At 37.7% G+C, this 21,605-nt stretch overlaps 3 protein-coding genes and 1 non-coding gene across 4 annotated transcripts; 1 reads left to right on the forward strand and 3 right to left on the reverse strand.

The window, feature by feature from the left end:
* Positions 1-2,368: 2,368 nt before the first annotated feature.
* On the reverse strand, positions 2,369-7,396 carry LOC145907300 (uncharacterized). Its single transcript, XM_082994726.1, has 10 exons — positions 7,390-7,396; positions 6,474-6,565; positions 5,599-5,745; positions 5,435-5,530; positions 5,196-5,325; positions 4,401-4,468; positions 4,094-4,201; positions 3,725-3,820; positions 3,481-3,610; positions 2,369-2,490 (listed from the first exon to the last, which is right to left on the reverse strand). The coding sequence occupies exons 1-10, from the start codon at positions 7,394-7,396 to the stop codon at positions 2,369-2,371; spliced, it is 996 nt and encodes a 331-aa protein (XP_082850852.1).
* A 3,423-nt stretch (positions 7,397-10,819) lies between these two features.
* On the reverse strand, positions 10,820-13,287 carry LOC145907301 (caspase-3-like). The gene is made up of 9 exons (XM_082994727.1): positions 13,236-13,287; positions 13,066-13,172; positions 12,640-12,782; positions 12,410-12,524; positions 12,203-12,329; positions 11,781-11,962; positions 11,613-11,721; positions 11,456-11,556; positions 10,820-11,376 (listed from the first exon to the last, which is right to left on the reverse strand). Exons 1-9 carry the CDS (start codon positions 13,285-13,287, stop codon positions 11,260-11,262), a joined length of 1,053 nt encoding a protein of 350 aa, XP_082850853.1. The 3' UTR covers positions 10,820-11,259.
* A 19-nt stretch (positions 13,288-13,306) lies between these two features.
* LOC145907302 (caspase drICE-like) lies at positions 13,307-14,922 on the reverse strand. The gene is made up of 6 exons (XM_082994728.1): positions 14,908-14,922; positions 14,353-14,488; positions 14,109-14,224; positions 13,853-13,994; positions 13,531-13,787; positions 13,307-13,363 (listed from the first exon to the last, which is right to left on the reverse strand). The coding sequence occupies exons 1-6, from the start codon at positions 14,920-14,922 to the stop codon at positions 13,307-13,309; spliced, it is 723 nt and encodes a 240-aa protein (XP_082850854.1).
* A 1,148-nt stretch (positions 14,923-16,070) lies between these two features.
* Positions 16,071-16,144, forward strand: Trnat-ggu (transfer RNA threonine (anticodon GGU)). Its single transcript has one exon. It is a non-coding gene; the product is annotated as a tRNA-Thr (tRNA).
* The last annotated feature ends 5,461 nt before the right edge of the window (positions 16,145-21,605 follow it).

Genomic DNA, 21,605 nt, shown 5'->3' on the forward strand with positions numbered 1-21,605 from the left:
GTAAAAATATCATCCGGTGTTGCCAGTTACTGTAGCGACCGATACGGTTGCCCAGCAATAAAAGGTTTCCAACTTTCCTTAAACCACACCGGTTTTCGTCTTTCTAAGGGCTATTACGTTTCAGATTGAGGTTGTGTACAGAAGTTTTTCAAACTAAAATGCTTTCTGTAATGAAGGCCAATGCCAACAAAACAATCTTGCCAGTTGTAATTTTTATCCTGTTTTAATTTGAAAATACATTTAGTTTTCCCATTATGTATTAGTTATGGAGATGTGCTGTGTTTGACTCGAAAGTAAGGTTTCTTGTGTTTTAGACGTGCATATCAATTATATCAATTTCTTTGGAGATAACTTATATCTTGTCTGATTTCTCTTAGTTTAGTGATTGGAAGACTGTGACATAACTTAGTTCAGCAACCTTGCTACACACGAGGCCACATACCAGTTAAGTGACACATTTCCCACGACAAGCCAAGCGATACATCTTCCACGGCTTATATAAATTACCAAAATTGAATCCACATCATAATGCTGATTTACCTCAAAACGTAACACACACAAACTACCGTGCACCAAGTCGAGGTCCACAACTTTTAACATTTAAACATGAAGCGACCTTTCTATGTCATTGGACCATACATGTAGCTCAACAGCTTTTGCGGTCAAAGGCTGGTAAACAGTTTTGAAACTAGTCGTGGTGGAAAAGCAAACACTTTCTGATTGTTGGTGAAAACAATTTGACGACACTGGGGCTTCAAACAAGCAACAAATATCGCAACCCTTTGTATGTTCTGTGTTTACTTACTTTCAACATGTCTGACTGAATATTGGCCCTGTTCTGTATTGGCAAACCCCTACTTTTTACCTGCCGTCATGTTAGATTAATTTAAATGTGTTAAAGTTAAAGAAACATGTTATTAAAGAAATCGCTTTACTTTATCGTTTGTAGTTAATTGAAAAAGGGTTGTGGTTCGGAAAAAATCAGTACCAAAAAAAGTTGCACTAAAAAGGGCTCATATTAGGTACAAACAAAAACTGACAGATTTTAAATGAGCATACTGCATTTGAGACCTAACATTGTTGTCTTCCATGCCTGCTGCAATCTGTTTCAATTTAGAGAACTCTGTCTTACTACGGAAAGTAAAGTTCAGTCTTTAATGGCAACATTTAACCCACACCACATTACTTCACGCCTCAACTACAGAGCTCAACGCCTTTGTAACATTTTCCCCTTTTTCGCGCTTTACTCGCTTTTGCCATCTCATTGGATGTTTTAACTACAACTTGTTTCGTTACCGACACCTGTCAAAAGAAGTCAAAAGTTAAAGACAGAATACCAGTAGAATTATCTTTGCGCTACACAGCAGTGGTGCTCAGGTTGTTTAAAGAATACAACTGTTGTGGGTGTTCATGCGTGAACATCGTGGGCTTGTCAGTCGAGCTTGCTTGTCTTCTGTGTCAGTTGGATTTCAAAATGTGTTTTTATTCCGTTGACAGAAATCATCTTCCGTGATAGGATTATTTGCAACTTATGTAACCCAAGTTGCGCAATCGTTAATTGATGTTGAAATGTGGCCAAATATTAATTTAAGAAAACATATTTCCCGAACACTATTAACCCGGATTCGAACCTTTGTTTTTTCATGCTAATCTTCTCTATATCGTTCCAATTTTAGTATATGTACCGCTGAAGCATCTTGCCAAAATCCGTTTGGGCATACTACGCCAACTAGTGATTACAATTTAGTCTTTATGTCAAGTACTTGTACGCAATCATTGTCATGTATGTTACGTTACAAACATACTGATAGGAAAGCGCTGTCTGGAATTGTACATGAATATATCGTTGTTAAAGCCATGTTACTGGTATAATGGACTTGGATGTAAGTTGCGCATTGTGCCAAAACATTCAGTGTTGCCTTAGTTAAAATGAGGTAGCCATGGAAACCATCCGATTTTACTCTAAACTTTAAAATATTTAACAAATGTTTCAACCAACAAAATGCCCACAATAAACATAGTAAAATACAGACTTTATTTTGTGCTGATTTAAAAACTGATTGATTTACCCCTGAACTGTGTTGTGACGTTGTACAATCTGAAACGGAAATTTTTGTGGTTCCCGCGTATTGGGTGTTCCGTCAACTTACAATTGTTGCCGTGTTTTGCCGATAAAAAAAGTTTTGGGAAACACTGCTCCCTGTCACTTTAATTTGCTTGAACCTATATTGATCAAAAATATGAAAACGTTTCGTCTCTTTGTGGTGTAACGGCTAAACGGAGATCTATGAATAGCTAGCAGGAAGTCTTCTTCCAAAATGATGGTACGCTAAAATACGGGCCTATGGCGCCACCCAGTGCTTATAGTTTAGAACGCCAAATGAACACTTCGTTTTCCAGTTATATTCGCAAGAAAAGCTCTCGGGCGTTTCATGAGTGACACTATACCTACTGGGTGGCGCTCTTGAAGATTGTTAAACCGTGGGATTTCTACGACAAAGGTCAATAATCTCATTTAATCACAAAAACGTCGTCTCACTGGCACATTTTGTACACGACACCAACAAAGCATCTGGCTTTTGTTTTTCGCGCGGTATCTTTATTAACAAGAAAGTAAATGGAACTGTGAATAAACAAGTAATTGGATCGTCAGTGTTAGCAGACAAAGGCATTGTGTTACGTAGTGGAAATTTCCACCCGAGATTACACAACCATGGCGCAATCTGGACAAGTGTTTGCTACAGCCCATTTTACCTCGCTACAGTTTTAATATACTTTGCTTTAAAGTGTCTCTGTATTTCCGAAAACACAATCCGCAAAAATACGAACCAAGTTTTTGCGTTTCTCAGTTGTTTCGAACTTACTAAATTGTTTGCTATATGTTAAAAAAAGACATTTTCTTGAAGATTGTTAAAGTCTTTGGATCTGTTAGGAAGTTGTATTGCCATAAATTTAAATGCCTATTCGTAATGCCTTTTGTTATAGTACAGTAAAACATCTTATTAGGCTTTAAAAAAAAACGCTTTGGTACCAACTCAGCATTGGCAAATTACTGGAGAGTGAAATTATTTTGCTTCTTAAACGCACAATTACCATAAATATCTGGAAACATTTTCAGCCCACGTCCACAAATGTCTTTTGACATAGTCTGAATCATTTGGATGAAATAGAGAAAGATGCAGTTTAGATTTTTCCAAACCAGAGTATTAATTGTTTCGTCGGGCGGCAAAAGTTTTTTAGTTGCTCAGTGGTATCCGACGGAACCGCAGTCAAGAGCAAAATCCGCACTTAAGCAGTGATACTTGTTTCATTCATGTAACAGATTAAGTATGCAACTAAGCGCTAATTTCCCCCCCACTGCCCTTTTGTTTGGATCGAACTGCCCAAGGTAAAAGTACATTAAATTACGTAAAACCACAAGGACTATATCAAACGTTCGCAATGATCACCTAGTCCAAGTTGAAAACATGCATTACTTACGTCTATTTTCGTTTCCATACATCTCCTTTAAGAATTGTAAACACTCAGTTCCTTTGTGTATTGCCAAGTAAAGACTTTTTTTAACAACATCGTACATTAGGTCTTGAAGGTAATGTGTTCTGTCTTCGATCTGTTAACAGAATGCATACTTTTGAAAAAAATTGTACAATTTTAAAAAATTGGAATTCCATTTGCAACTGCAATTTATCTTCTAGCGAGCATTTACACGGTTTTACTTCTATACCGGAAAGTAGGAGACTAAAGATGCTTGTGAAAATAAAATCTGCTCATCAGTGGCAATGTCCATCCCCATTCGAGCACATGTGATTACGGAGGGCATCTGTTGACCGTAAGAATTTCTTTCAAAAATGATAAAATTTTCACTGCCGTTTTAACGTCTGCATATACCACAGAGAGGATGATTAAAGTGCCATGCGAAATGTGAGTCTGTGAACTTCCATTCCTGTGTTGTTGAACAATAAAAATATCAGAGTATCCGTTGTGCCATTGTGAAACCCTTCCCGTTGCATTGTTGATCGGTAGTACCCTAGGGAACTGCAAAATCTTTTTTTTTTTTTTTTGTATTACTGCCATTGCAAGAATAACATTTAACCTCCATCTCATCATCCTTCGGAAACATCCGGAAAATCTGTTTTGTGAAGCGGCTTGTAACGAGTGGCACTCCTTCATGGGACATTATGAGGTTAACACGTTGCCTGATCTACAAACGTATTCCGTAAATGTGGAAACCAGCAGCAAAACCATAAAGGTAAATTTTGATTTGTTACAAACACGTTTAATGGGGGTTAAACCGTAATTTAACTGTCAAAACAGGTTTGCTTCGTTTGTACAATTTTGCTTCACACCTTACGAACATTACAGCCCTGATTTTTCATTAAGGAAACGTGGTAATTTCTTACTTGCATAACGCCAAGAATGTCGCAGTCTTCCTCCAAGTTTTCATACAACGTGCTGACAAGCAACGAATCTAAACACAAGGTAAATGTTTACAGATATTTTAGCAAAAAACTGACCCATATTATCAAGTTACATTCCAAAATTAAAAACATGATTGTGCTGATAGCGCCTTGCTCTGTACTGTGACACACCTTTATGATATTCGTAATTTTTTGAAAGAGCTGCCCAAAAACACTACTTTGAATTGCGGTAAATTTGCAGGAGAAAAGTATCAATGAAACTTTTTTTTCAAATATTAATTGAAATACAACCATATAGGCCAATCTTATCAAACAGAAAGCGAATTTCCAAGGAACTTGAAAATTTATCATGAAAAATTGTCAAGCCATCACAAATTTATTTAAATTCTTTGATTTGCCTGTTTTGCGCGTCTCCTTTTCTTTGCAAATTTAAAATTTTAATTTAACAGTCATCAGGGCATCATAGCACGTGTGGTATGCAAAGCACACAACTATAACATAGGCTAAGTTAATAGAAAATTGGTCATGCCATGTAAATCAGCGGCCCAGCGCACCTCAATAAACAGTCATTTCTTAGACCTTGCCCACATTAGAGCGTTGTAGTGGTGTTTACCGATTATATAATGTTTTAATATAACTCAACCGTCGTTTTATAGTATAGTTTAAATTGTTGATTATTGGGTTGTATTGTTATACCTGTAACATATTGCTGTAAACAAGGTGCTTTAAATATCCTAGCCTATTAAACTTGGGGTATTGAAAACATGCATTACTTACGTCTATTTATGTTTCTAAATGTGTCCCTCAAGCTTTGCAAACACTCAGGTCCCATGTGTACTGTCAAGAATAGACGTTTTTTAACAACAACACACCTTTGTTCTTGAAGATTATATGTTCTTTGTTCGATCTGTTAACAGAATGTAATTTTTAATCAAATTGTACAATTTCTATTTGCATTTGCATTTGCAACTGCAATTTATCTTCTAGCGAGCATTTACACAGATTTACTTCTATACCGGGAAGTAGGAGACTAAAGATGCTTGTGAAAAGCAAATCTGCTCATCAGTGGCAATATCCATCCCCATTCGAGCACATGTGATTACGGAGGGCATCTGTTGACCGTAAGATTTTTTTCCAATAATGTTAACATTTTCACTGCCGTTTTTACTCCTGTACATACCACAACGCCGATGAATACAATGCCACATGAAATGTTAGAATGCAAATTTTCATTCCTTCGTTCTTGAACAATAAATAACTCAGGGTATCTGTTGCGCCATTCCGGAACCCTTTCAGTTGCATTGTTGATCGGTAGTAACCAAGGGATCTGCAAAATCCCCAATTAAGCAGTGACACTTGTTTTGGTCATGTAACCTGTTACAAATCAGATTGAATATGCAACGGGGGCAGAAATTTGTACTCAAGCGCTGCATGTTTGGATCGAGCTGCCCAAGATAAAATTACATTAAATTACAAAGTGGTGGCTAAATTACAACCTACCCTGAATTTAACTCATAGCACGTGTGGTATGCAAAAAACACAACTATGTCATACGTTCGTAATGACCACCCAGCCCAAGTCAATAGGAAATTTGTCATACCATATAAATCAGGGGCCCAATGCACCTCAATGAACAGTCACTTTTTAGACCTTGCCCGCATTGCATTGTTCTTGCGAGGTTTATCGTTTATATAATGTTTCAGAATAACCTAATTATCGTTACTTTGTAGTTTAAACTTGTGGTTATTTTAGGTTATATTTGGGGTTGTATCGTTGTGTACTTGTAACACATTGCTGTAAACACGACGCCCTAAATATCGTAGCATAAAAATCTTCCATCACATGTCGCCAACTGAAGACTGTTAGAACCAGGTCGTCCATGAGTAAGAATTGTGCACGCACGCGAAATGTTAATCTGTAAATTTTCATTCCTATTTATACTTGTTCATATTTATATATTTATTTATACGTATATTTTTGTTGGCAACACAGTACAGAACAATCACGTGTTAGATCTTGCGCACATTATAGGAAAGATTATAAACACGGCCATACCTTATGAATGCGAAGTGACCTTCCGTTATTTCTGTATTGATGTGCGATTGCTTCTGAAACACGGACTTCTGATGCTTTTTGAGATGAATTTGCTGCAAAACAATATATAATCATGTAATTTTGCTGTGTTTAATTTCGAAAAGTTAGTAATCTCGGGCGATAAAATATTTGATCTGTGATAAATGCTTGAAGCTATTTTATACAAGGCAGAACGCCTATTAAAATAAAAGGCTGTTTCGTAATAACTTTTGTTATAGTACAGTACCATTGCATCATCATTGCCCACCTGGCCCAAGTTAATAGGAAATGTGTCATACCATATAAATCAGCGGCACAATGAATCCCAATAAACAATCACTTTTTAGACCTTGCTCACAAAAGAACTTTAGAACAAAATCGTTAGAACTAGAGGGGTTTGCCGATTATAATATTGTTTTAAAATAAGGCAGTTATGGTTATTTTGTAGTTTAGGCTGTTGGAAAATGTTATTGTTTTAGATCAAACTATTGCTTCTTTATTTATACATTGGGTTATTTCGTTGTATACCTTTTATATTTATATCGGTGCAGTAGTTTTAAATTACTGTAGTCTATAACGGCGCCCTCTCCAAGCCCAAAATACTGACTTTGGGTACTGAAAACATGCATTACTTACGTGATTGTTTTTTTCCAGGCATGTCTTTACATTTTTGTAAAAACGCAATCTGTTTGGTATTTCACCCAGAAAATTGCACTCTGAATAAATTTAAACCCAAAACAGTGCAGCTTCCAAGCTTTTCCTAGTTCTAACTGAACTGGATGCTGAAGGCTTTCAAACAAACATTATGGTCACAAACTGAAGAAGTTCACGAAGTTTATCACATGGTAAGTGACACTACACATGAATTCAATGGCTGAAATAGCATGTGCTCGCATACCTCCCATATTACATTTGATTGTGCCATCATTGCGCAACCTCTCAACCCCGCCCCCCTATACCCCCTAGGACCTTCATTGTCATGATGTTGCCATGAAAACATTACACGGTGTTACGGCGAAAATTGAGGCTTGATTGATTCGGGTTCACCTTTAACCAGTGACGTGTTTTATATACATCCGCGCATGTGTCTGTCTTCAGGACAACATGTTTTACAGGGTGAAATTGTAATATGGTTAAACTTTAAATTGAATAACTAACTAATCATTTTCTGGTTTCTATGTAAATAAAGGGTAAGGCGTGTTAATGTATTGGTGGAACCACTAGTCGCGGGCTATAGTGGAAACCTAGGTCACCCCCTCGTTTCTCAGATGTTTCTACCTTATACTAAATTGTTTGCTATAGGTTTAGAAAGACATCACCTAAAAGATTGTCAAACTCTTTCGATCTGTTAGGACATGTTTATTTGATGACTTGCAGTCATACAGTATAAACTTCCATCTTTCCATCTGGTATGGCAATGTTTCGCAACCATGTATTTTTGATTTGCAAACAGTGTAAAATATCGAAACGTTTTATTTCCATTTTGACTTGATTGGTTTAAAAATAGTTATGCGCTTTTTTTTATATTCCGAAAAGTGAAATTATTTTGCTCTAAAACCGCAAAAATTATCATCGTAACCTGGAAAAATTGGTATTAAAAAGAGACAGATGCCCAATCAGTATGGATTTTTCATTCACAAAACCACAGTATTATTTGTTTCATATCGCGCGACACGAGATTTTTTAATTGCTTGGTAGTACTTGTCGGGACTACAAAATCTCAATTTAAGCAGTGAAGCTGCATTAAATTATTAGTGATGGCAGAATTATAATCTATCCGGAATCTAACTTATAGCACGTGTGGTATGCAAAAAAAGCACAACTATATCATATGTCCGTAATGACCACCTAGCCCAAGTTGTCATATCATATAAATCAGGAGCCCAGTGAATCCCAATGACCAGTCACTTTTTAGACCTTGTTCCCAAGAGATCGATAAAACAAAATCGTTAAAACTAGCGGGGTTGACCGATTATGTTACTGTTTTAGATCAAACTATTGCTTCTTTATTTATACATTGGGTTATATCGTTGCATAACTTTTATATTTATAACGGTACAGAAGTTTTACATTGCTTTAGATTTAGAAAACGGCGCCCTTCTAGTATATGTTTGGCTTCCGAAACAGTACGACTTCCAAGCTTTTCCTGGATATGATCTACTCGTTTCGTTTGACCGGATGTTGCTTTCATGAAAACATTATAGTCACAAACTATAAACGATGGTTTCGCACACTTATTGTGAAGTTACTACCCCTGCACAGATCTATGCTATCCAAACAAGAGTGAACTTAATTGCTTTCCAATGCAGCAATCACTTGTTGACGAGCGTCCCAGGACGGAATTTAATACAGATTTTTTACATATGGGGTTCACGAGGTCACTTCACAACAAAAAAGTTAACAATGCTTAGTTTGTTTTTCACCTGGTAAGTGATACTACACACAAGAATTCAATAGTTTCAAATAACACGGTTGCTCGCATTACTTCCTCATACATTTGATTGCGCCATCATTGCGCAACTCCACAAATCCCCCTGCACACACACAAACAAACAACAAAGCGACAAAACAATTTACAAATTCACATTGTTCGCATGTGGTAATAAAACACTACACCACGTTTATTACACCAAGAATTTTTATTAAACGTTGCAATGAAAACATTTCGGTGTTACAAGGAGAATAACCACTAGATTACTTCGGGATCACATTTTGTGAACGCAATGTGAATACACTATATTTCAGGTCTCAATGGCGTTGTATCGATCTATATTGTGCCCAGCTACGTCAATTAGCAATGTATCTGACACAGAGGACAATCTTCGGTTCAACGCGGTCGACACTCACTAGATCGACGTATAGCCACATGTGGAATTACCCTATTGTCAATTGCTTACCCATATTTGTTTGATGTTTTGCAGTCATACAGTAATAAACCTCTACCTTTCCATCTGGTATGGCAGTGTTTCTCAACTTTTTTATGGTTTACAAACACTTTTTCTCTCGATGAAGGCAACATACATATCAGTCATATGGAAAACAATAGGCATGAAATACGATCAGCAAACCTAATACAGGTTGCCTTTATCGTATTTCACCCTTATCGTTTTCCATAAGACCTATACTCGCTCAATTTCGTAACTGTAGCTTTAATTCTGAGTCTTATTACAACAACAATCGCCTATTTTCAATGACCTATCTATAAACTACAAGCAAAGTTTGCGTTTTTAGTTTATCGCATGAAAACCTGATACGAGCATAGCGACCCCGAGGTCGATTACCACGTTAAACAGGTGGGGTATTCTATTAGACATGGGATACAAAATAGCGGTTTATTATTCTAAGCTAAATGTTAGTTGTAGAAAATAAATATCATGAATTTTGAAATATCGTTTAGTCATCGAGCTCAGCATTATTAGCAACCGCGCTTGCAACCAATTAGAACCACTGTACTTGAGGTAAATCTGGTCTAGTAAAGTGACCCAACCACTCAATGCAGAAACCATATAGGGCGAACTGGGAACCGCGGCTGGGGTCTGCGGCGAATATACGGACCGTTGACCCCATATTGTAACTCAATGGGAGAAAGGAGACGACGACATCGCAACACGGACAACAGCTGGTTTGAAACGGTCGCCATGAATTTCCATGATAAGACCGGTGAATTGCTCGACAATTTGGCTGTGTCTGTGAGTGTTTAAATATCCCCAATACTCATTTACCCGGTTATGACTATGCCCTTCTCGGAATTGGACAATGCGATTAATAACACTTATTGACATGATGTAAAAACAGTGTACGACATTTGCCGCTGCAAACGTTGGGATTGGGTTTCGTTGAACGGAACAGACGACATTACAAAAGAAATATAGTCTCCTTTTAGGGTGTTTGTTGTTCGACACTTTGAAATATGATATAAAACTTCTGTAACGACAATTTCTCACAAGGATTGAATTTTAAAAATATGACCTACATGCTTTGATATTACAGTTGGCAAATAACTGTTTTGAAAAGGTCCATGTTTTATTATCAGATAACAACGTGTCAAATTTATGCATTGTTTTCAGGTTATTTTTTTATTGTGTGTATATATATAGGCTACCCTAAAAAGTTTAGGAATCCCTGCCTTAGTGAACCTCAATTTAGAGGTTATGATCCTTGACCCTCAAAGGCCTTTGGATTAAAATTTGGCAATCTCCTTTATTCTGGTCGTGAAAAATTCAATCTTCCAATTAATATTTACAATTTTATTCTTACCAAGTGCCAATATTGGAGACACAAGACAGGCAACGTTAACTTCCATCCTTTTCACATAAGCAATTTACGTGGCAACCGTACAGTATAGAATGCTAGGCACAGCACTTGCAAAATCGTACGTGAAAACAATGCCAGGAACATACATTAGAGGCAAAGCAAAATTGCGTTAACATGGTCAGACTTAGGCCAACGCCAGCAATAACGATGTGCTTGAAATTACACACAACACAGCGACCAATTTGGTCTTACTGACATAGCAATTTGACCTTTATGCATTAATTAGTTTTGTTGATGAATTCGTTACAGGGCCCAACACAATAACTTTTTAAGGTTTTATTTGTGTCCATGCCATTTTACCTTGGTATACACAGTTAATTCATGTTGTAGTCTTTTTTGCGAAATAAAAACGTGATTTGATTTGATTTGAACAAACACAGGTTTATGGAATTATTCAAAGCCTAACTTATATGTTTACAGAAAAAGATACTTGTTGATCAAAACTGTGATAACTTTATTCATTCTCTGTTTTTGTTTCCGTGGTAGCCAGGGTCACTGTTTTTCTTAGATGCGATGTTACCAGAGCCATGTTTCCAGCATTAGCCATTACGAAGTTAACCCGCCTCATTATCTACAAAACATGAATGATCACGTTTATACTCTGAGAACCCCAAAAACGGTTTTGTTGTACATTAGTATTGATATCTTACGTGCATAATGTCCAATTTGTTTTGATAATCCTTCAGGCAATGGCACAAGCTGCTCACAAATACGGAAGCATGATTGTTCTCATCCAATTTTTGATAGCGCTCTATAAATAAAAGCCTTCAAAGTTTAAATTTTGCACAAGAAATAGTTTTTGCTCACTGGAACGGGATTGGACTATCAGCATGTCAGCATACGGGTTACTAGAAGGAAAAGTCGAATATTTTTCCTCACCAGGCTCTCCGTCGTCAAGTTCACTTGGGTTAGAAACCTAAACCACAAATGAAAGCTTTTTATGTTTTGTACATTTTTAATGCTCTCTTTACGTACCTGAATAAAAAACAGTTTAGGGACATTTTCTAAAAAAGGGCAAGTTTTCGAAGAAAATGCATACAACAACTCTCCGATTGTTGGGTCGTATTTCCATTTATCGTTGAGGTCATTGCCTTTATTTGTTGCGAGCAAAGCAAAAAGAAAGACGCTGCTACTTTCGTGCTTTGTTTTTGTGAAGTCTAAACAAGGTGTATGTTGTAATATTTCGGAAGTTCTTGAAGAAAATGACAGCACCAAAAAATAATTGGTTGCCAACGAAACTGGGAACTTATCAGGGTTCACCGGTTTGTCGCGTATTCGACTTTTGCAATTGTGCCATTTTTACATTTGTTCGCCCATTGTATTTTGTACCTCTATTATAAAACTTTTCGTCATGCCAATCTTCGCTAAAGAGCACAAAAATAAATATGCTTACTTACGTGTTTTGATCCTTTTAAACAGGTCTCGTTTGTCTTCATAACACAATTCGTGAGGAACAAAACCCATTTCTTTCGCTGTTTTAGATAATTGTTTTTGGTCCCATTCGCCATATTCTTTGAGGTATTCCTGCAAAAGTAAAGTAAAATGTTTCCTTTCTAAATAGAATGTTGGAAATAAAGCAACTGTTTTGCTGATTGTAATCTTGCCTGGGAGGAAAATATGACAAAGTGATTGGCATTTCTTTCATGTTTTACATCAAACATATCACTTCCGGATCTGGTTTGATCAACAAACGTCTTTCCTTCACTTGACTTTTTTGGTCTACAAAAAACAACTTGTACAGAAATTATTATAAATTTTAGTAAAGAAAAACTTTACGGTTGCACTTGATTGACAAAAGATGTCAAGACATTTCACTAAAATCATTCATACTTACCTGAAATAGAGGTCCTTTGTCAGTTGCGATGCAACTGGTGCCAACTGCTTCATAAAAAACTTTGTCTGTTCATTCGTTTCTTTGTCGGCCATCACAAACGATTTTTCCTCAATGGACATGTTGGCATTCATGTCGCACAAAACCTGTAGTAAAAAAATGTTGTTACAAAATTACCCTTGGGAGTAAATGCAAGCAAGTTTCTCCATGATTTGGTATTAGATGACAAATTTCGTCAGATGACAAAGTAATCAATTCTTGATCGCTTGCAACAGTTGAGATTTTACTGCGTTTTCCGGTTCAGACAACAATAAATCCTTTGAAGTTTACATTAAAAAATCAGTGATTGAATTATATTTCCTGTACAGATCGTGGAACTGGTTGAAAACTACTGACTAAAGATTAAATTTACGTTGGACAAAGAATTACCTCCTCTGGAGTGAATCTTTCGTTGGATTTTAGGAACTTTTCAAATGAATCGCAAAGACATTGTATAAATGTGCTTCCAGAGTTTATGTTGCGAAGAGAAACACTTTCTGCAAAATACATGGATTTTTTCTGACATGCACAGTCCTGTCCGTAGTTGCAAGACAGTTAACCTGGAAGTGTTGATTGGGCAACCAAAAAGTGAGCCCCAGGTGCAATGCACATTTCTTTTACATTTTGCAAGTCAGGTGTTTCTGCTGCCTCCTGTGTCATCTTTTTTTTTTGCTTCCCATCTGCACGCCTGAAACAACAGATTGCGTGATTTGACAACCGTGCGTTCGTCTGCAATAATTTAACAGGTGCTTCGCAAGTATTCCTGTTGTCACAAGTTGGACCATGATATTTATAATATTAAGCATCATACATGCGTGTGGAAATGCAGTAAGTTTAACTTGTTGTTAATTTTACCTGGATAAAAAACAGTTTGGGTTTTCCGGATAGGGACGGACACTCAGAATCAGTGAAGCAATTTAATACTTCTCCAAGAGAAACATAGGCTTCTTTTGGGGTATTTTGGGTTCCTTCTTCCTTCGTCTTATAGCAATATGCTGCTATTTCGTGACATTGTTTTTGTTCATTTTCTTGAGTTTCCATTTTTGTTCTTCCATGAGAAAAAAACGCACACCCAAAACACGAGTAGCTGTCTTCGTGAAATTTTGTAGAATCTAAATGCAAAAAGGTTTGAAAGTTGCAATAAAAGATGTGCAAATACCAAGCAAAAAATACTAACAGCTTTTAAGTTTATTAAGGACTTCTACAACTGTTTTGTCTTTGAAAGTTACAACATCGAATCCCAGGTCTATGGCGACCTTCTCCAACCTTTCTTTATCAATGTTTGTTCCAAATCTTCTTATACCTGGGTCTTCAAAATTCTGGTAAAGAACTTGGTTTGAGTTGACATAGAAAGTATTTTTGCCACATTCTACAAATCATAATTCCTGCATATTTGCTGGATGATTTTGTACATTAGTGTTTTGGCAATGCACCTCCTGATTAAAAATAAAGAATTTCCCAATATTTTTCTCATGATCGATTTTGTATTGAAACGGGGAATCGTCTGAAGCACTTGCAACGTGGTCACTTGAGACGGGAGATGGACATTCTGCAAAGTTTAAGCCCAATTGCAACTAACTACAGAAAAGGAAAATTTAAGTCCACTAATTATTGCGATGAATGCATAAAATGTGATTTTTGACGCTGTCATTGGGAGACACCACCTGAGCTTCAAACCCTTTTTTGTTTTACAGACATCAGAATGAATAACCAAATAATACCGACTTGTGATATCATGGTAGTATGTATCGAGAAGCACATAAGCATCTGGAGGGTGACAAGGGGGCACTCCTCCCCCAAAGGAGAACAAAAACTAATACAGAATCAAAAACATTAAAAAAACTATTTTTCTGCGGACGCCCATGCAAAAGCACTATATTTTTCACTTAGCATCAAGCCCAAACATTTTTGATACGTATTACTCCTTAGTAGGCTATAACTGCAATTGCGTTTGCGAGATAGAAAATAACTGTAGCTTATGCGTTTTACCGTGAAATAAACTAACCTAAAAATTCTTTACTATTCATGAACAACGATAAATAAGTTACCTAATAAACGTCTATTCTATTTCTACATTATTTTTCCTGTTCTATTCCAATAATTTTTTTGTTTCGCAATAAATGGACAGACAATTTAGCGACAAAACTTTTTATAATTTTTTTCAAATAAAAGTCCTTTTTAGGGTCGTTTTTATTACCCAAATCGTATAATCACGCCATACAATGAACCTACCTGTACGTATAACATTGTTACGTAACTTTGGCGCAGTGGGGAATGTTGTCGGCTTACGCGCGCTTGCGACGTTTTCAGACCTGGACGATGCAGCATCCATTAAGTCCACAATGTTTTAACTTCAAATGCAATTGTAAGGTCCTACTCATACACGAGCCTACAAGTAGTGTTTTAAAAAGCAGCTACTTTATTTAAAGTTTACAGAAGCACTCAAACAACACTGCAAAAAAATCGAAGGAAAAACAAATTGGCGGCTCACTGTAGGCAGTGATAACATGTGGTACAAAATTAAACCTACCAAGGACCATTTTTACGTTGACATAAGTTCCTGTGGATAACGATTGTATTGTGACAAGGTCATTTTTAAATGAGTTTGACACGCATGCACACGCTTAACATATTACTACACCATAGCGACCATAAAAGCATGATTCAGCTAAATTTCATTGTTGACAACTTAGTTCGAAACTCATCAACATCGAAAACACGTCATTAAGGCAGTCAAATGAAAGGATCTACGTGCTGGTATAAATATTTAAGTGCTGAGGTGAACGGCAAACGCATCATGCAGATTTTAACGAAAAAACGTTGGTGCCAAAAAAAACATAACACAAATTATTTCACGTACAAGATGTTTCATGGTATTACACGATAAGACTGCATCTCATTGTGTTTCTTACCCGTTTTTATTCGGACAAAATCCTTTTTTCCCCCATGAAATCCTTACTTTATTGACGTGTGGGCATAACAATTAAAATGCGAAATAACAGAAAACTGTTTTGCAAAACAAGTAAATCTTGGCTTTTTAGGTTGTCAAATATAACATTATGGTCCATTCAGTTGCCTATGTTCAAAAATTATAGCACCTTTGTAGTTATCTAATCTTAGATTTTACAGGGTCTTATATCAATTCATTCATTCATTCATTCATTCATCGCAGTAATATTTCATGCAATGGCATGATAGGCAGGATCGCCCCACTGCGCAGGTCCTTGCTTGGCGATCACAGCTAACGTATCGCCTATCATGCCATTGCATGAAATATTACTGCGTCATCTGATACGGTGGTAGAGATCCCCTACGTATATGTGAAGGTTGCCTGGCAAGTTGTGCGCTTGCGCACCAGTGTACCTTGGCCACAATATACCCCGTGAAACCACTGAGCTCCTGTAGCTCAGTTGGTAGAGCGTTGGGCCTGGTTAGCCCAGGGTCGTGAGTTCAAACCTCACCGGGAGCTTGATTTTTCAAATCTTGTTCCGACTTGTCAGGAAAAAGTGGCTGATCCAGCTGGGCTGCATTGCCTGGGCTGCCAAGCCTGAAAACCTCATGATGTTCATTCATTGGATTGTTTTTGCTTAAAGTATTTTTGCAATAAATAGATGGGGAATTCGAGAGTAAGGGCAGGGAGACGCTGGAGTAACCTTCAGGTTTTCGGTGCCAAGCGTCACGCTTGGTCTAATTACTTAACAACACAAGATAAAAAATGAAAACGAAAACATAAAGATGAACACGAAAATCTTTTGAAAATCAATGGCGTGATGTTTTTGAAATTTACTCGAACCCAATATACAGCGACAAAATGTTACATCAACAACCTTGCACAATGGTTTTACCCCCTGAGACAATGCGCACGTCGTACTTTTTGACAGTCTTTGACAGTCGATGAGAGGCTTTCATGGTAGGTTGCTTCCACTGCCCACGATGGGTAAAATAACACGTGGGCAATGATTTAACGGAAATCGGCATCAAAGCGTTGCACTGTGGGATATTACATTCATTACGCTTAGAAAGAAAAACAATTGCACAATCCATACAAGGTACGAATTCCGTGTTCAGCGTATGTAAAAAAATAATCATTTTCCTGAACCTTGAAAAATCTTGCAGCTTCACAACGAAGCAAACCAAGGAACACATCGCGCAATTAAGTGCATCTCACCTCCGCCGAACCGCTCCGACATTCACTTTTATTGCGCCCATGGGTTTCGTACTCCCCCGTGGCCCGCGCGCATTTTAGACTCCTTGGACCGTGTTTCAAGAAGGGTCCGGAAGGTGGCTGACGTTACCCTCTGAATACGTGCGTCTCGCGCGGTGCTGCCCACCCGCACCGACACGCTGCAACTGGCCCCAATCGGCGACGCAGCGGCTCGGAGGGGGGTGCCCGGCCCACGAAGGGCAGACGCGGCGATCCCTCCACATCCGGACGGCGGACCGACATGTCCGCGCATGTAACATATAACACAAAATACTTTCTGTTTCTCAGATGCCTTGAACACTGCATGCTGTTACAAGAACGCTGTTAGACATAAGACTGAATTGGCACATTTCATAATCTGTTTGAGGTAGAGTGGATATTAAGGACAAGGAAATGGTTGTATATATACGGCGTTACTGGTGGTCAAGAAACACGCTTGCTTGCAAACAATGCATTAAAATATTGACAGTCCGTTGTTGTATTAACTTGTCGGCAAAGTTTATTGTTTTCACGATGAGAAGCTTTTTCATGGTAAGTTGCATTCACTGCCCACGATGGGTAAATTACACGTGGGCAGTGATTTAACGGAAATTGTCATCAAACCGTTGCACTGTTGGATATTACATTGATCTCGCTTTTGAAATCTGCTTTAAGCCGCGTTGGCTCTTGCGTTTGAAGGAAGACTGATCTCTCAATTCATATGAGTGTAAATACTATACGTTACGCTTATCCTTTCAGGCACCTCAAGATAAAAAAAATTGTGTCAATACTCTCCCAAAAAACTAGTAGCTTATCGTCTAAGCAAACCAAGGTGTAAATGGCGCAATTAAGTCTTTCTTGTCCCTGTTGTTGATCTTAATCCAATAGCTGAACAAGTGACTAGGTAATTTTATCAATCGACTTTTTTATTTGTCGTACCTACATTTTATTAAATGCTGCGTAAGCTCCAAGTTCTTTGCCCCTAAGTTTGTCAGTATTTATAAATTTTTTTATATAAGGATTCCTGGCTTGAAATCCTGGGATTCGAACCTAAGCTGTGTGGTTGAAAAACAGACAGATGGCTTTCCATGGAACCACAGTTTCAATTGTTCACGCAATGCCAATTTAATTTTGGTAGACTCTTGTCAATGTTTGTGAAATAAAAAAACTGTTGTTAAGTCAAGGCACAAGTATAAAGCAATGCCAATTTCAAAACATTCCCACTAAAAAAGAAACTGCTATTTGCTGGATGCCATTATACCCTACGTTGAATCTTCGCTCAAACAAAGAAAATCTTTTCAAAGCTCATCACAATCAGCGGTCGAAATCAGCTTTACAAATCCACCAACGCAATTGGCGACTTTTTCACGATGGGTAAAATAACACGTGGGCAAAGATTTAACTAAAATCGTTACCAAAGAGTTGCACTGTGGGATATTACATTCATTTTCTTTAAAAGAAAAGAAATTTCACTACGAATTCCGTATACAGCTGGGAAGAAAATAATAATTTTCCGGTACCTTAAAAACTTTTGCAAATCAAACCAAGGGATACATCGCGCGAATAAGTTTTTCAGAAACTCGAGCTTTCACGGCATCCAATGCAAATAAAAACATTGAACATAGCCTTGAATGTTTATGAAGGGATTTCATAGTTTTTATTTAACTTTATTTTCAATATTGTCTTTGTTTAGTGATTTTTTTATTAGGGAGTGTTTGCCATCTTACCCAACCATGCAGTGCGCACCTCGTCCTTCAATCATAACCAATTTTTGGTATCTTTTCTCATTACCTAATCGCCCCGCAAGGACCACAATTTTTTCTTATACAGGTTCGCAACTCAATCAAAACAATTCTTGTCGCGAAGTCCTTGTTTTTTCGGAGTATGGTTATCACAGTTTAGGTGCAAAATAGCGGAACACCGTTTTGCACAGCATGTTGATGCCCTATGCTTTTATAAAACAAGACCGCTATTATCCTGGGTTTTGGTTGGTAATTATGAAATACAAGTGCAAACATTATTCCAAGTTACCCCAGTCCACCGCCAACAACCTAAAATCACATATATATATAAAATATCAGAACGGCCCAAAATGTATCGCTGTACTGGAACGCATTAACACCACGCATCAACACCTATGTTAATTTGACATAATAGTCGGGCATAATCCAGACAAAAACACTGCTTTTCTTCTGAAATGATCAAATGTTATTAAATCTAATTCTTATGTACTTTACAGCTACATAATTCTGAGAACATAAATGTAATATACAATTTTCTTTTTATCTGGCAAGGTTCTCAAACCAACAGATTACTGTGGCGCCAAGAACCAAAACACGCAGCAACACTCTGCTTCATACTAGAAGCAGTAGGTGTTGTTAAAAGCTTTCTCGCAACCAATACATTAAAATGTTGATGTATTTATTTGGAGACAAAGTTTGTTGTTTTAACGATGAGAAGCTTTGCCATGGTAGGTTGCATTCACTGCCCACGATGGTTAAATTACACGTGGGCAGTGATTTAACGGAAATCGTCATCAGAGCGTAACTGTTGTATATTCCATTGATTTCGCTTTTGAAATCTGCTTTAATCCGCAGTGGCTTTGCGTTTGCAGGAAGACCGATTTCACAATTCATATAAGTATGAATACTGTATGTTACGTTTATCCCTTCAGGAACCTCAAGATGAAAAAAAAATTCAATGCTCTCCCAGAAAACTAGTAGCTTATTGTCGAAGCAACCCAAGGTGTAAATGGCGTAATTTTCAACTGGCTTTTTCATTTGTCGTACCTACATTTTATTAAATGCTACAACTGCATTATACAAAATGCATCTCCCAACAAGTCATTAAAGCTGTTTGTTCGGAATCACAAAGATCTTAGATTTAGTTGGACCCCAAAAACGATTTCTTAAGTCAATGGCAATAAAGGCATTGTTTAAAACTATTTGGTTGCTCGTAAATAAATAATGATTTATATGTCATTTCTTAGATTCTGTAAACATAGTATGCTGCCTATGCACCTTGTTTTCATTGGATTTGCTTGTGTGGCCCACGTTGAAGCAACACGTTGACGGCATTAAGGTTCATACAGCGTGGTGCAATAGCTTGACGGAAATCAGTATCGAACCCACGTTCCGCTGCATTACATGACACATCGCACTGTTATTGTTCAGAAGCTGGAGATCACGCGATGCTAGGTACATTATGGTGTACACACGGTTTTGGACAAAAATAAACTCTATTCACATAACACAAGCGCGTTAGCGGTACAGCACTCGTCAATATAAACGTAAGCATGTGCAACGAATTTTATTTCCTCCACGTCACCTTATACTTTTCTTAGTTATGGTTATTGTTTGTATTTCATTGTTTTTACCTTTCTTCCTGGCACCTTGTAATTTAACTGTTTTGTTTCGTTGTTACCACTTTAGTTATTATATTGTTTTACCCACGTATATCGCTTTTAAGTCTCGCACTTCACCTACTTTCACCACACTATTTTATTACCTTCGTCTCCCCTCCCTTTCCTATTATTTTACGCTCCGCTTATTTTTGTATGCCCCGGATGTGCCGCGTGTCGGGAAGGCGCATCCTGATTGGTTGGTGATTGTCGCGTAACGAACGATTTCTCTAAAACTGGGGAGTCTTCTTCTGGGCGTCGCGTTGGTAACACCTGTAGTACAGTGCTGTGTGTGTGTGTGATCGAGATCTTGGCCAGTGGGGTTTCGTATTGTTTTAATTCGTCTTAATTTAACACGACGTCCAATAAGTTAAATCAGCCTGGGTTACTTTGGCTTTGTGGTGAGCCGTTATTGCAGGGTTCTGGGCAGTATCAGAATTAGGGAGGCAGTTTTGTGAAAAGTACCGAATTAGGTAGAAGGGTTAATTGGGGGATAACATCGCCACCCAAAAACATCTAACCGCTTAATTGCAAAGCTGCCGAAATAATTCTGTAACACATGTCATATGGGAACTCAAAGCCTGCATACACCCATCAACAGGTTGGATAACATGTGATTTTTTATTATTGTTTTTTTTATGCTGCGAGGAAGTGAAGTCGTAAGGACATTGTGATGTTTGAAAATTTACATCAACCACCTTGCACAACGATTTTACCTCCTGAGGCAGTGCGCACCGTCGTACTTTTTGACAGGGCGCGGATAAGAATCGCGCGCCACAGCTGAATATCATCTGGTAATTTCACGCTCACGGGTCTGAACAGGTTGAAAAAGAGAACAACGTAAACCGATAGGGTGATATAAAGTAAACAAACCAATTCTTCTGACCACAAAACAATTCTGACCAACGTTCTTACAAGATACAATCGCACAGCTATGGTTGGTAGTTAGCTACAGTTTCCGTTTAGAACCGCCAAATGAAAGTAAGCTTGTGAATCACTGCTTTGGGTGATGATATATGGAAGGGTAGGTAAGCGCTCTGCAAGTTTTAAAACCAGGACAACTCGCTGATCCCTTGTGTGGCGTGAGTGGGTTAAAAAGTTGCAGAATACTTGTGTGGGTCTTGAAAAACCACCCATGGCAAAACGGCAGTAGTCTATTAAATTCCCATTTTCATAATGTATGTCGAATAACGTTGAGGACTTGACAAACATTATGAAAAAGGGAATTAATTTTTCATGAAGCTGTGGCTTCAATGGCGCAGGGGAATGAGTTTGTGGAAGACCAAAACCCCGTTGCCTAATAATTGTCTGTATGTCTCTCCCAGCTGTCGCTCCGCGTGATTCAAT

Source organism: Ascidia mentula, chromosome 6 (assembly GCF_947561715.1).
Source record: "Ascidia mentula chromosome 6, kaAscMent1.1, whole genome shotgun sequence".
Taxonomy (NCBI): domain Eukaryota; kingdom Metazoa; phylum Chordata; class Ascidiacea; order Phlebobranchia; family Ascidiidae; genus Ascidia; species Ascidia mentula.

Coding starts and splice junctions, on each gene's coding strand:
- LOC145907300 (XM_082994726.1), bottom strand. Junction 3,821..4,093: donor CGAAGGATGATGAGATGGAG/GTTAAATGTTAT, acceptor TACGGTCAACAG/ATGCCCTCCGTAATCACATG. Junction 2,491..3,480: donor GTATGGAAACGAAAATAGAC/GTAAGTAATGCA, acceptor CCTTTGTCGTAG/AAATCCCACGGTTTAACAAT.
- LOC145907301 (XM_082994727.1), bottom strand. CDS start 13,287: ATGTGCATTGCACCTGGGGCTCACTTTTTGGTTGCCCAATCAACACTT. Junction 11,963..12,202: donor GTTTAAAAGGATCAAAACAC/GTAAGTAAGCAT, acceptor CACCTTGTTTAG/ACTTCACAAAAACAAAGCAC. Junction 11,722..11,780: donor CTAAACTGTTTTTTATTCAG/GTACGTAAAGAG, acceptor TTTGTGGTTTAG/GTTTCTAACCCAAGTGAACT.
- LOC145907302 (XM_082994728.1), bottom strand. Junction 13,995..14,108: donor TCTTTATTTTTAATCAGGAG/GTGCATTGCCAA, acceptor GTTCTTTACCAG/AATTTTGAAGACCCAGGTAT. Junction 13,364..13,530: donor CCAAACTGTTTTTTATCCAG/GTAAAATTAACA, acceptor CTGTTGTTTCAG/GCGTGCAGATGGGAAGCAAA.